A 13,354-nucleotide genomic window follows, 5' to 3' on the forward strand; every position below is an offset into this window, starting at 1 on the left:
TAATAATAATAATAATAATAACAATAATAATAATGATAATGCTAATAATAATAATAATAATAATAATAATAATGATAATGCTAATAATAATAATAATAATAATGACAATGTTGATGACCTTCTAAAGCAAGGGCAGCCTCTTCAGTGTAATCACTGCCTTTTCACTTGATTCCCCCCCCCCCCCCCATGACCCAAGCATTGGTACCCATTTATACACCTTGGTACTAAACACATTAAGCCATTACCTCATTTTGTGTCTAAAAGGATGCAATGGGTAGAACTTGAACCCAGAACCTCCTATCCAGGTGTCTAGACCAACATCCACTTTACCACAGTACCCCTACTGTGGATACATGGGAACATACATTGTGCATCATGGTTCATCATTAGTGCTATATATGATACAAGCAATAAAAATCATTCAAAAGTCAACCTATGAAAAAAAAATAAAGAGATGTTAATACAATATGCCATACACTACATTTCCTGAAATAATGAGGAATATATGCAACACATAAACTTGCAAAACAATTATCTTTTGGCACTAAAGTTGAGCGAAATGAGAGGGATCAACGGAAATGTACAATACTGAGGGGACATTTAAAACATTGTCAATGTCTTGTGTCATTTCCTATGCTTGACAAACCAAGTAGGAGACACATCATCACTCGCTCAAAATGCTTTACTACACAAGAAATATGCAGCAATAACTGAATCATTCCTTCTCATTCATTTTTTTTTTCATGCTAATCTCTTGGTTCCCATCTAAGTTTTCACGTCTCATCTTATTTTCTCACCACATTTAATGTTCTTCTTGGAGTCACTCCATTCTGACATAATCTCAATCATAATATCATGCAGTAGTTGAGTCTATAGAGAGTACAAAACCTTTTTTGAGAGAGACTTTGAATGCCAAAGGCATTCAGAGCTGTATATAACTATGTAAATATTTGTAGAAAAATAAATATGTTGAACTGAAGTTAATCTACACACAAGAAATACAAAGATTATGAGAAAGAGGAAAAACCAATACACTGAGTGTAATTCAAGGACAAGTAAGATCATAAAATCTTGCAACATGTACCAAGTACTAAAACTGAACAATGAATTCAAACACGATTATGGGTATTTGGGACTGTCACATTTTTTGCATTTCCTTTTTGTGCGATGGGATGGGAATGACTAAGTCAGTGATTAAGCTTTCAAAATTTTGGTCCACTAAAACCACTTCTTTGTCACAGCACTACATGAAACAGTAAAACCTGATGTCTCCTCTTCGCTGATGAAATAAAGAAAAAATCATTTTTCTCTCTCCGAGGTTGAGGCAGCTACATAGTTGACAAAAAGAGTGGAGCGCATCTAACAGACAAAACTTTTGGGTGCAAGGCACTCTTTGGACTATGGCATGGAAGCCACTTTGAGTCAAGGAGTTTACATACATAAATCTGAAATTTGAATGAAATGAATAATGTGCACACAGACATTGTGCTACGATGCATGTGGTGCTATCGTTCTACACGAAGAATTTGGTCTATACAGGAGAGAGGTGGTGTATAAACTCACAGTCTGAATCATGATGCCAAGTTAAGATTCAAATTATACACATGCCCCTCTCTTGACGAGGTTAACATATAGGCATAAAAGATTGCCACCATCTACCCATCAAAATCAAGTAGATTTCAAAAGAGCACTCAGAGAGGTACCTTTGTGCTACATACATCTCATGGCCAAAATTGATTAATACTTCTGGGAGATTTTTATATTCTCTTATTACCTCTGCCAAGGTAGGAGTTATGTTTTCATCGGCATTAGTTTGCTTGTTTGTTTGCAAAATAACTCGAAAGGTTGTGAACAGATTTGAATGAACCTTGCAGGAAACCTGATAATGACACAAGAAACAGATGATCACATTTTGGTAGTGATCCAGGAATTTTATGGATTTTTGAAGGATTCTTTATCTTTTGGCAGAAAGGGTCGATGAACTTGGGAGTTCAAGCTGTGCATATTTGAGGTTTGCATATGCACTCTAAAGCTAATCTGCTGCTTTTCGTGGGTTTTGAGCTGGGTGGTCAAAAATAGAAGCACACACTACATACACATTATAACAATCATGAGACAAGGAAAAGAGTTGCATCATTCTGTAATGACATAGAAATTTTTCCAAAACCCGGATTGTGATTCGTCCATTTTCAATGGACTTGGTGCATGTCCCAGCATGCAACTTTCCTCAATAAGTGAGAAGAAAAAATAAAGTGAAGAAGTTTGGTCTATTCTGCCCCGGAAAGTACACTTAACAAACTCACAATCACTGCACCTTCCAATATACACACAAGCAGACAGAGAAAGTATTCACGGGCCAGCAACATGCGCTAACACTGACTTCTACTTCCTCATAGTTTGATGTAGAACAGAGAGTTGGTAATATTTCTGCTACCAACTGGATGGTAGTAGTCACAGTATCTGGCAAAAGATGGCAGTAAACAAATCTATCACACATCCACTTTCATACATCATTCAACACACTACATCTATCTTTAAGTTATCAAGAGATTAGGTGAAAAATGGTTTAACCCGTTGAGGACGGTTTAATTTTGCTACAACACGCATTTTCCATAGTCACCTGCCTGAGTATACTCAGGACTCGTCCTCAACGGGTTAAAAGAAGGAATCATATAGTAACTGCTCTGTCATTCTATTAATGACATCTTGTTGGATGAAAAGTATCACAACAAAGAAAAGATTAAATCCTAATTTTATCATTCTGACAACAGAAAGTGCTCTTTCTTGTAATTATTTCATTCCTGTCTCAAACACCTCCATATCTCAAATCACAACTACTGTAAAAGTGAATATTTTCGCACTGGGCTGGGTAAGAAGAATTTCATGTGATCATAATTCCGCGGAATCAAGACATCTAATGGCGGTACATATAACAAGCAAAAACATTTGCACGTTTATATTTTCGTTCTAGCTTCTGGTTGTGTGAAGTGCACGAAAATTTCCACTTTTACAGTACTCTCTGTGGATCACAGACGACCATTCGCCATGACATATTATTCCTGTATATAAAATCACAACAGCTTTTGGAAAGAACAAGAAAACTCGTCTCGAAGCATCTCAACAGAAAGCATCTAAGTACAGTTCATCCACAAGGCTCCTGCTCCTTCGAAGTCCACAAAGATGCAGGAACACGCATCTCGGTTCATTTGCAGTCTCTTGGTTTTGTCGCTCTGAGCGACGCGGCGATGCTCAGATGACTCCTGCTAACTTGAGTGCGATCAGGACAACGGCAAGGATGACGATGAGGACGACGATCACAAGGATGATCTGCATTCTGGTGTTTTGCCACCACATCTTCTTCCTGACTTTCGATGCAGTCTTCTGGAATGTTCTCGCCTGCAGCATGGCGTTGAGAGGTTGGGTACAAAAAAAAAAGAGGGTAGACTGGAAAGATTGGACATAAATATTTTTTACACTCTTACTCAACAATGCTCAGAAACTTTATGAATCGAAAAATTTAGCATGCATGTACATGTATGACACACTTTGAAGAAATTGTGGCAAGACTTATCATCCATAACCTCCCCCCCCCCCCCCCCACATTTGATAGCATCTGATGATATTCACCCAACTCCGCTGAGAAACAAGCCTTGGACTTGCATGTGTCATTCTAGCTACTTTAATAGGATCAATTTACTTCACTATGTGGTCTGACAAAGTCAATCCAAATACTTTATTTTCCATTCATGCTACGACCAACATAGATGTATGATTGTACCAGCTGTAGTGCTACAGACATCAATTCCACTAGAATTTAATCTGTCCACAAGACACAAATTTGGATAATATGGTCACAAATACAGCATAAACATGCTTCTAAACAGCATTCCAATATTTTGAGGGCCGGAAAGGTGTATTCTTGTGGAAAAAACAGCATCTTTACTTTTTCTCCATTAGACATGTGTAGTCATACAATTTTGGGAAAACGGCATTTTCCATGAAACATGCAGTATTTGCTGTAAAACGAAAGTTGTCGTCTCTGAATAAAGCAACTAATATGTAAGATGAATTGAATGCAGTACTGATTGAATGTATTGAAAATGTAAGTTGAATCCTCAGATGATAAACAGAAATGAATATAAGATGAAATCCTAGATAACAAACAGAGCAATATCATGACTCACTGTCATCTTTCTATCACATTTTGCCAATTCTCTCTGTTCACGGCTACCATTAAAGGGAAGGTACTGTATTGGTGGAGACGAAAATTGGGCTTTAACTTTTTTGCGAGATACCAAGAAAACACTTATGAAATAGTACAGAGCATACCATCTAAAGAGGAATTCAAAGTTTATTTGATAAAAATCTGGTTTGGAATAGCTGTTCAACATCCAAAACAAAGTAAAACAAAACGACCGTAATAGAATGTGGGTCCCACACTTTATTAGGATCGCTCTATTTTGGATATCTCGGCCATTTCAAAACCAATTTTCATCAAATAAACGTTGAATCCCTCTTGAAATTACATGCTCTTTCATATTTCAGAAGAGGTTTCTCAATATCTCATCAAAAAATTATAAAAACCTGAAGTTAAGTCTCAACCAAAACTATACGATCCCTTTAATTTGCCTGATCATTGTACTCACGCTTGCTTCCAGGTCTTCGGTCTTCACTAATAAGTCGTCAAGCTTCTCGCCTCTGCTCAGCACTTTGTCGATGTTCTGGGTCATGATGTCTTTGACCTCGTCAACTTGGTTCTGCAGTACGGCGACTTTGTCGTTTCCTCCTCCCTTCATCGTCGAGTAGTGATCCTATCAGAGAAGCAAGGCAAAGCCATAGGAGTTTGTGATAGTTGGCTTATTACCGTTTGCAACACATTACAGATTTCGTGAGCTTAATTTTTCAGGTATTGGGACTTCTCAACAATTTTGCGGGTGATTACTATGCGATCATGGAGTATTTATACATTGCAGTAATAAATGGAGAAATTTAGGCGTGCATGTCAAATTCACGTTGGGATTAGATTAAATGTTTTTGTGCGTTGTTCAAATTGCGAGGAGCACCCAACTCACAAAATTACTGAAAATAAAATCTCTACAAAATATATGGCGTATACAGTACTACCCTTCAAGCCTTTTGTGGATAAAACACCCCCAAATAACCTCAGAAACACATAAGCATCATACCCCATCACTATTTCATTGTGTCACACTAAAGACTTCTCTTTCTTCATACTTAGTAGCTTCTGCAGTAAACTCATGAACAGACCCATCTCAGAATGCTACTCTGAACTGTAACCATTAAGCTGCGACACACTAGGCTCACAGTTCACATCAACGAATTGCTCGGTCAAATATCATTTGTATAAATTCCCAGTTTGACTGAATTTTTAATAAAGCAAATTGTCTTTTCAATTAAAACATTTCTCAAGCAGCTGCTGGCAATTACCATATAATACCAACAGACACCTAAATACATGACAGAAATGTCCACAGACATTTTGTACACTTGTGTGAGATTTCAATCGGATTAATGATAAACTGCAACTTGAATACCACAGCTTCTATTTTACTTTTTCCCCCTCTAAGGTACAATATGCATGTAACTCTTTAGTGATTCAAAAACAACATTGACTATTGTGGGCAGGAAGAGGTTGTCAAGTGAGAACACTATGGATTAGTGGGAAAGGTTCAGGGTTCTTATAGAAGAGACTCCGGGTTAATATCCTGTCTGGCGCATACAGCCAGAAAATGAAAGTTAACTGAAGGTGATGGGGTAACTAATAATGGCAGGGTCCATAAAGAAAACAATGTTCTCTCTGAAGAGGTTTTGTTTGTGTGTTTCATTTTCCATCTAAGAAGATGGCTGGACAGCTCATATTCAGCTGCAATAGCTGGTCTTCCATGGAGTCCAGGTGGATGTGAGGCGGAACCACTTCACCAGGTTAAACACCCTGCTCTTTGCGATGAATAAATGAAGTGGGATCTTTTACGTGCACAAGTTGTGACTCCCACACACGGGACCTCCATTTTATGTCCTATCCGAGGGACAGAGTGTTTTGCCTCTTACAAAAGGGGATGGTATGATTATACACAACAATGCTCAGTCGGACCTGGGTATTGAACCAGGGTCCTTAGGATCCTGAGGCAGATGCACTACTGACTGAGCTAACTCACCACGAGGGTAAATAATATCGTATGATCATTACTACCATCATCTTCATCGGCGTCGTCATCATCATCATCATCATCATCATTGTCATTTACTATCATTATCATTTTTAGCATCACCATCATCAATAACCATCATCATTATCTTTATTACTTTCAAAGCTGTTGTGTATTCTTTTCCCCACCATAATAATACCACATTAATACATCAGATATTCTCCTTATAAGTCAGCAAGTCAGCAATAGAATTATATTAATAAGACATTGTGGAAAAGGGAAAAGACACAACATGCATCTGTGGTTGCCCCCCCCCCCCCATTCTCTTCCCTACTCCACCCACAGTCACCCACCATTTCCTGGCCCAGCACGCTGCTGAAGTCGCGGTCGAGCTCCATGTCGCCGGCATGGTGCACCCGCTGCGCCAGGCTGCACCCCGCCACCTTCTGCATGATCTCCTTGAGGAAGGCGTAGGACGTCTGCTTCCTGAAGTCCACTGAGGTGGCGCACATGTAGGTGATGCCATCTTGGATTATCACGTGGAAGAGATAGCTGTTGGATACATGTAGTAAGAGATAATTGCAGAGACAAGAGAGAATGACAGGAATTATAAAAACACAAGATCTATGAATGGAAATGCTGCTATCTATAACTTAATGCAATCATGTTTCTATTATTCATTCATATATTTTTCAATCTCAATCTTCTTCTTGTGGTTGTTTTTTTAACAGGAAAAAAAAGTTTATATATTTACATAAGAGGGTATAATGAATGTAATTTATAAGCATGCAGTTGATAAGGGAGGCAAAAACAATTTAGGAGTATGCTCTGTATACCAGATGAGAGTCATTAGCAAGAGCACTCAATGTGTAGATTTTTCCTGCAATAAACCTACAATCTATTGTACATGATTTGCTCGTGCAGTACTTGTTCATCTGCACAAACATTAACACATGTATCTATGACATCAATACAAACAAACAAATAAACATAATGGGAAGGTGCACAGGAAAACTGTCAAGTGCATCATGTCTGTATACATTCTCTACCTATCTCTCCAAATGCAAACAGATTCAAATATCATACTAGTCACACACATGTTTGACGGGTGACCCGACATCTGCTCCTGCAACAATTGCCCCGGTCTTATTTTCTCCAAGGACTTAGGGTTCAGGTTAGGGTTGTGATAGGGTTTTAGGTTTAGTTTGATGTGAGAATTAGGATTATGGTTAGGGTTATGCTTGTGGGTAGGATTTATGTTTAGCTTAGCATGCATATATCTCATGGGAGCAACTGTCATGGAACCATTTAAAGAGGTCGCTGACCTCGACCCATTACCTTTTGGACAATGGCTCAAGTCTTGTTAGGCTATTAGTGAATAAATCCAATCCTGAATAAAGTTAACCTTATGAAAATGTTGTCCTAACGAAACAATAGAAAAAAAAAAGGAAAAAGAGGGAACCAGCTGTAAGTTTCTAAATGTATTTTTTTTCATACAAAAATTTCAATATCGGTACTTGGAATCTTGTTCACACTCATATGTTGAATTCATATTGCGCAATCTAATGGCAAGTCTCAACATAAAATCTATGAATAATGGATCAGATAGAATTTTAATATGAATCATTAGTTCATATAAGTTCATAAGATTCATATGAGTTCATAAGATTGAGAGTATTGCTTATAGAGCATTTTATGTATGTAATTTCACCATAATATTTGATCTCCCATTCTTTAAGATAGAAATTACATGAATAAAACAAACAAACTAAACCTATAACGCCAGGCAGGCATGAGACAATGGCGGTGTTTCAAGGCCAGCCAATGAATGGCCCAATAATTACAGAGCAGGTGTGCCACAAATGTATGCTTCAATGGCATCTATACAGTGGTTGGTTATGGAAGGAATCAGAAGAAGGGAACATCGATATTCCTGACAGGATGTGGTGCAAGTTTCAAAATATCCTGCCCATTTTCCTCGAGGGTAATTACCGGTACTTTCATTTCACGAATACCGCTGGAATTTGCAATTGTGAAGTACGTTTAGGGTTGCTTCATGTGGGGACTGGTGGGCAATGGATATGCTACCCAAACTTGTGCCAAAAATGTCACAAATTCAACATTACATGTAGATATCTGAACAAAGAAATGATCTCAGATTGGAAAATGATGTTACCTCAATGAGGAAATTAGGCTATTACAGACATGTAATGCTTCTGTGACTGGAATTGATGGTACTGTGTATCAGAACAATGGATCCGCAAAGTCTTTGCACATGACTGGGCAAGAGTATGATGGTTTGAATTGAATGCAGTCATCAATTAATTTCATGTTGGCTCTCATAATGCAAATGTGAACATTGAGACAGCTTCTATAGTTGTTTGGTCTTGACACTGTCTGGCATACAAGTGTATACCACTTATTAGCAATCCCCATTCACTGTATTACTATACAACATATATACACTGAAATACAACAGTGACCACCACAAATGAATTTTGCCTGCACACAAATTCAAATGGAATCAAAACCCACCGTCTTGCAAGATGTGTTCTACAACGATAAGTAACAATCTATCTCGAACATTGACTAACACAACAACAAATGTCCTTTGATAAAATGTAAAGGAGAAACATGTTTCACATGCTGCTGAAAGTGTATCATGTCTACATCATCATGTTCATGTGGGCAAAATTACTCTACATTTACTTGTCTTACATTCTTTTTACATGTACATGACATGTAATTACTCAAACGATCTCAATTTTCAAGCCCTTTGTCAAATTTTGCAAAGATAATCAACAATCTGTAGTTCCTTTCCTTCTATCAAGTCTACAATGTGTCAAGATAATTCAAAATTGTTCTTTAGTTGCATTCTCTTTGGAGAATTCAAAGCGTAAATGTATTTATGTGGTACTTAACCTGCAATGAAGGAGGCAATGTGAACTGACATTTTTGACATGTTACACTAAAGTGCACCGGTAAATTGCAAGTGTGTAGGGTCTAGCTTTTTGCACACTATGTGGGAGCTGACAAGAGCTGTGCACAGCACGATTGATTCAGGAAAATGTGCAGAAAAATGGGTATGAATCATTTAGCAAATACATGTCAATATTAGCACAAGGGCTTGAAATATCACACATGCACAGACACGCACACAGGTACAGACATGGACACACACATATCATTACAGTACTTCAAAATCTACATGTACCTCTCTGCCCCACCTGCACTCCATTATTGACATGAATAGGTCATATTTTTATGACATATCGGGATTTATTGCAGGTACGACTGTTGTAAGCAAACTGAATTCATTACTGAATGCCTGAAGCAAATTGTATACATCTGCCTGACAAGTGAAGAGCAAGAAATGGAGGGTTCTTTTTAGTTCGTAGAATGAGTGGAGGTAACACTCAATCTTTTATTACAATGATTGATAAACCTTCTTCCACACATAATTCATGTTTATCTTCGACTCTTTTTAGCAGCATTAGCTTTTGATCAAGGGATGCTTACTTGAAGTTGGGAGGGGGTAGGGAGATATATACTCCAAGTCAATGAGATCATTCATTTTGGTGTTCATCATTCAAGAAATTATGTATTTACGATGTATGAATACCACTGTATGTTACTGTAAGAGTGAAACTGCATGAAGTAATTTAAATCAGGGAAGGCAGTGCATTTTACCAATCTTTCACCTGAAGAGAATGATCTTGTGCACCATATACGTGTAATTACGGTAATGATCTTAATGTGCAAAAAGAGACTACCCCGGCTTACACACGCGTACAGGAAAGTGAGTGAGGCGCACTCTGCTCTTCCAGAGCACTTTGTGAATTTTTTCTCTTGGAGGAGTAACTTGTTCAGGGCTGTCGCCCTCACTTGTTCCGCACCTTGAGCTGGTTCCGATGCACATTGGCCCATGAGATTACGTACTGACAAGTCACACAGCCTAAATTCTATGTCTCACTGTTTCAGTCATGATGAATAGGCAACTCACTCATTCTATATGAAATAACTGTAAGCTTTTTATTAAAAGCAATGGCGAATGTGTGTCACGATCAGACATTGTCAAGATTTTTAGAAAGATTTCCTCCAACTTTGTAGTTTAGTCATGTGACAGAAAAAAATAATAATAAAGTGAGCATTTGTTATAATAAAGGCAGGTCTCAAATTAGACTGTTCCCTACCCACCGCTCTGGCTATAAATGGAACGCTACTAATTATTGCCGGAAAGGGGTCCTAAGTGCTCACCACCTTCTGAAACAGAAGAAGGATTAATTATAACATGTGGTCTTGCCACATCTCGATCAGTTTAATCTATTCCAATCTCTCCCGATAACCACCAGTGACAAGGTGGATGGGTGACTATTTTAAAGGCATAATATACCATTTGCAGATGAAACAAATACCCAGAATTAGTGCTTCAAAATAGTTCTAAAATGTGAGTTAGGGCTAGAAACAACCAACGTAGAAATTTGAATCCGTATAATCGATGTTAAGTGCTGTTAAATACACAAAATGTGAACAATAGTTATAATAAAACTGTTTCCAGGCTATACCGTCTACAGTTATGGTTTATTGAGAAAAACACTGATATCTTCTTTTATTTTAGGCTTTATTGCGAAAATTTTATATGGTAGGATGTTTTGTGATACAACCGACCTGTACATAAGCATCAAATGTGATATCTTGAACATTTTTTAAATCACTGCTCCCAAAGGTAAACTATACCTTTAAGCCAGAACTCGGGGAGTCTCACTAGATAGATTGACTGAAGCCTGGCACACACGTGGCTGTGTAAAATATTCAAGAAAAAAAGACATCTAGCATAACAAAAGAGCATAATATGTAAAGTAACTTACCTTCTTCATTAGGGACAGTGGAATACCTCACATACAACATAATTATGCTAGAAACAAGTCAATGGATCATGTACTACTGTTCATGAAAAATGAAATCTTGTGGAACTCTCTTGATATCTCCTTTGTATACATTTTGTAGTTGTACTAATGTGACATAATGTGTTGTCATATCCTTCCCATCCAGCCATGATGACACACGGACTTGACAAAAACTTAAAATTTCAGAACTTTTAACCCGTTGAAGACGAGTCCCAAGTATGCTCGGACAAGTGTCTATGTGAAATGCATGTTGAACAAAATCAGCCCGTCCTCATCGGGTTAATGGCTCATACAAATTTCTTTTGGGTTAACTTATGTGTGCTGCTATTTTATTTCTTTTTTTAACCTTTTACTTAATACATGTTTGGGGTAACTTCGACTGTAGAGAATTAACTACGTATATGTTCATTTTTCGTCCATAATGAACAAATGCAGGGGAATGATATTAGCCGTATCAATATGTCAGTCAAGGGATTGTGTAGTCTTCTTTTATGTGAAATTATGAGACATTCTCTCATTACCTTTGCCACTCCAAAACTTTACTGATGTGATCTGCTAACAATTCTGCACTCACTGAATCTGATAAGTTTGGGGTAAAAGTTCCTTTGAGACTCGACCTTTTCTACCAGCTAGAAATCAAAATTTTGGTTCCACTCTCTCCGCACCACTTCCCATGCATGAAATGATAGAGAGGGCCAGCTTACTCTTGCGATGTGTACACCGACTTGAAGTTCTCCTTGGCCGCTAGGTTCTGCATCATCGAGTTGACGACCTGCTGGAAGTTGTGCTCGTCGTTCCTGGACAGCTCCACCATGATGGTGGTGCCCCTTGCGATGCAGCTGTACAGGATCGTCATGGCGACGGGAGGTCTCCTCACTGGCTGCTGCTTAGCCACTCAGATAGGGCTGGAAGGGCAGGGGGTAAGGGGTGGGGTGTGGTGTGGTGGTGGTGGTGGCTGCGGTGAGCAGGGCTCCTCGTTGGTCCCGATTGGTCGGTTCACAGTCGGCAACAGCTCTTCCTTTGATACTACACTCTAGATATGACTGTAAATTGTTTGAAAACAAAAGGGATAGAGGAATTCATTTCTTTGTCGTCTTGTGTTAGCATGATAGCACGATGCACAGACACAGTGGCAACATGCATTATACAGTTGTAGTCTATACATCGTATAAGGCAGACAAATTGCACAATTTAAAAGGTTTCTTTATCATTTGTGTTTTGTTGGTAACTACCTTTGTGATTACATTTTTTTCCTATGGGGGGGGGGGTGCACTTTGAGGTCCATGAGAAAATAATCAGTGGCCAACTAGACTGCAATTTTTTTTTTGTTTCATCTTTCTTTCTTCTTTCTTTCTTCTTCTTTTTTTGTGTATAAAACTGGCTTTAGCTTCATGGTGCTACACACTGCTTCCACAAGTAGCTGGAATGGCTGAAAATGCCTGCACGAAATTTTAATCTATCAAAGTGTTATACATTATGGGACATATTAGTACATAGCACATCATTAGGCATTATACATATACTTTGTTGGATAGACAGCCAACATGTGATTGTGGAGTATGATGAATAGAAACACAACAAGGAATATGAATGACATGTACAGTATCTTCCTCGTTAAAGTTGTATGTAAATGCTAGGGCCATTATTCACTCTTTTCTTCCTTGTTTTAATAGTTCGTTTTGTTTGCTTTTGGCCTTGGTAATTTCCATTCTGCATTTGATTTGATTGGAAACTTCTTGCAACACATCCCGACAGGATGTAACACAGCTTTGCTTCCCCAAACACCTCAGTCAGAGTGTCCTGAAAAAGGAAGTTCCATCAACTAAAAGATTTGGGAAGAGAGATAGCTAATCTACAGATCCACAACAGAGATTTGCATGTACATTACAGGTTTGAATGCTGTTTGACAAGCTTTGGCACTGGCATAGTGAAAATTTATCTCCTCATGCAGAGTACTTATCAATCTTTCTTGGTATATGTACCATATGTCCAAAAACAAATTACAATCTGCAATGATAACTTTAAAATTAGTGAATCAAACCAAATGCAATTTCAAGGTATGAAACTATTACTTATTATCTACATCTTACAAAAAACCCTGTCTGATTTGCTTCAGTGATCAAAGAGAAATGAGAATATGTGGAGAGCATGTGTTCAAGGTTCCAAGAGCATCCAAGTGCTGAACTTGGAAGAAACGGACCAATGATATGCTTTAATACAACGATCCACATTCTCTGTGACCACTTAAAGGTCCTGTTTCCCTTTGGGAACAGTGATTTA

At 38.1% G+C, this 13,354-nt stretch overlaps 1 protein-coding gene across 1 annotated transcript; it reads right to left on the reverse strand.

Moving 5' to 3' along the window:
• Positions 1 to 444: 444 nt before the first annotated feature.
• On the reverse strand, positions 445 to 13,094 carry LOC140229315 (vesicle-associated membrane protein 7-like). The gene is made up of 4 exons (XM_072309589.1): positions 11,779 to 13,094; positions 6,521 to 6,719; positions 4,647 to 4,811; positions 445 to 3,396 (listed from the first exon to the last, which is right to left on the reverse strand). Exons 1-4 carry the CDS (start codon positions 11,928 to 11,930, stop codon positions 3,250 to 3,252), a joined length of 663 nt encoding a protein of 220 aa, XP_072165690.1. The 5' UTR covers positions 11,931 to 13,094; the 3' UTR covers positions 445 to 3,249.
• Positions 13,095 to 13,354: the final 260 nt, after the last annotated feature.

This window comes from Diadema setosum, chromosome 5 (genome assembly GCF_964275005.1).
Source record: "Diadema setosum chromosome 5, eeDiaSeto1, whole genome shotgun sequence".
Taxonomy (NCBI): Eukaryota; Metazoa; Echinodermata; class Echinoidea; order Diadematoida; family Diadematidae; genus Diadema; species Diadema setosum.